Source organism: Haliaeetus leucocephalus, unplaced genomic scaffold (genome assembly GCF_000737465.1).
Source record: "Haliaeetus leucocephalus isolate CR32 unplaced genomic scaffold, Haliaeetus_leucocephalus-4.0 Scaffold295, whole genome shotgun sequence".
Taxonomy (NCBI): domain Eukaryota; kingdom Metazoa; phylum Chordata; class Aves; order Accipitriformes; family Accipitridae; genus Haliaeetus; species Haliaeetus leucocephalus.
This window is the reverse complement of record NW_010972731.1, coordinates 7,215,745-7,216,835: the sequence shown is the minus strand read 5'-3', so window position 1 is coordinate 7,216,835 and position 1,091 is coordinate 7,215,745. Positions and strand designations below refer to the sequence as shown.

General features: G+C 74.6%; 1 protein-coding gene across 1 annotated transcript in view; it reads right to left on the bottom strand.

The window, feature by feature from the left end:
- Positions 1-1,091, bottom strand: part of RAI1 (retinoic acid induced 1) — a 7,743-nt gene that overhangs the window by 2,462 nt on the left and 4,190 nt on the right. The window contains exons 2-3 of the mRNA XM_010570597.1: positions 64-1,087; positions 1-31 (exon numbers count right to left, since the gene is read on the bottom strand). The exon at positions 1-31 is cut by the window's left edge and continues 334 nt beyond it. Of these exons, the coding sequence (XP_010568899.1) occupies positions 1-31; positions 64-1,087 (1,055 nt within the window). The remainder of the gene's footprint in view (positions 32-63; positions 1,088-1,091) is intronic.

Genomic DNA, 1,091 nt, shown 5'->3' with positions numbered 1-1,091 from the left:
CGCAGCCGCCCTCCGTCCCTCGGGGCGCCCGCTCGGCCGCGGCGGGGGGGATGGCGTCCTCGCCCGGCCCCTCTGCCCGCGCCTTCTCCTTCAGCCGCGACTTCTTCTTGGGCAGACAGTCCTCGGGGTAGTAGGGCCCGCAGAGGTCCCCCAGGTCCTTGTAGTTGGCGGGGTTGCGGCACAGGCAGCAGACCAGGCAAGCGGCGCTCAGCGCCTTCGACACCACGGGCCCCATGTGCATGGTGGAGGAGGCGGGCAAGGCTGCCCGCGGTCGCGGCGCCGGCCCGGCCGGTCCCCGTTGCAGCCGGGCCTCCTCGCCGGGCGAGTTGACGACGGTGCAGGCGGTGGTGAACTCGCCGCGCCGCTCCACGCGGACGTAGGGGGCAAAGGGGGGGGCCCGGCTGTCCGCCCGCAGCCGCTTGCAGGAGATGTACTTCAGCCGGATCTCGGGCTCGGCGGGGTGCAGCAGCGGGGCCTGCTGGGCTTGCCGCCGCCGCTTGCCGCGGCTCTTGCACCGCGCCGGCACCGCCTTGGCCTTGCCGTGGGCCAGACGCTTCCGCTGCCTCTTGGAGTAGCCGTTGTAGTTGGAGTGGTTGGCCCGCGGCTTCGGCCCCCGGGCCGGCCCGGCAGTGGGGCGTCCCTCGGGGGGACCCTCACCGCCCCCCGCCTCCTTCTCCTCGCTCTTTGGTTTCTTGCCCTCCCATGGAGCCTCCTCCTCGCCTCCTGGTCCCGCCGCCCGCTCCCGGGGCAGCAGCGGCGGCGCGGGGCCAAGGGGCGCCTTGGCCATGCCCAGCGCCGCCGCTTTGCCCTTGCGGTTCCTCTTCTTGGGTAGGAGCCCCAGGCTCTTGGCTGCCATGGTGGAGCTGGGCTGGGCCCCCGGGGCTGGCGCGCAGGCCTCGCCCTGGCAGCCGTCGGTAGAGAGCTTCTTCCCGCCGCCCAGCTTCCCCTTGGGTGCTCGGCCGTTGGGGTTTCGGCAGAGCTGCTCGACCGCCGGCGCGGCGGGCGCCTTCTGCGCCGCCACCAGCTTGGGCAGCCGGGCATCGCCTGCCGCCGGGGCCACCCCGCTGTGCTTCACCGCCCGCTCCCTCTCC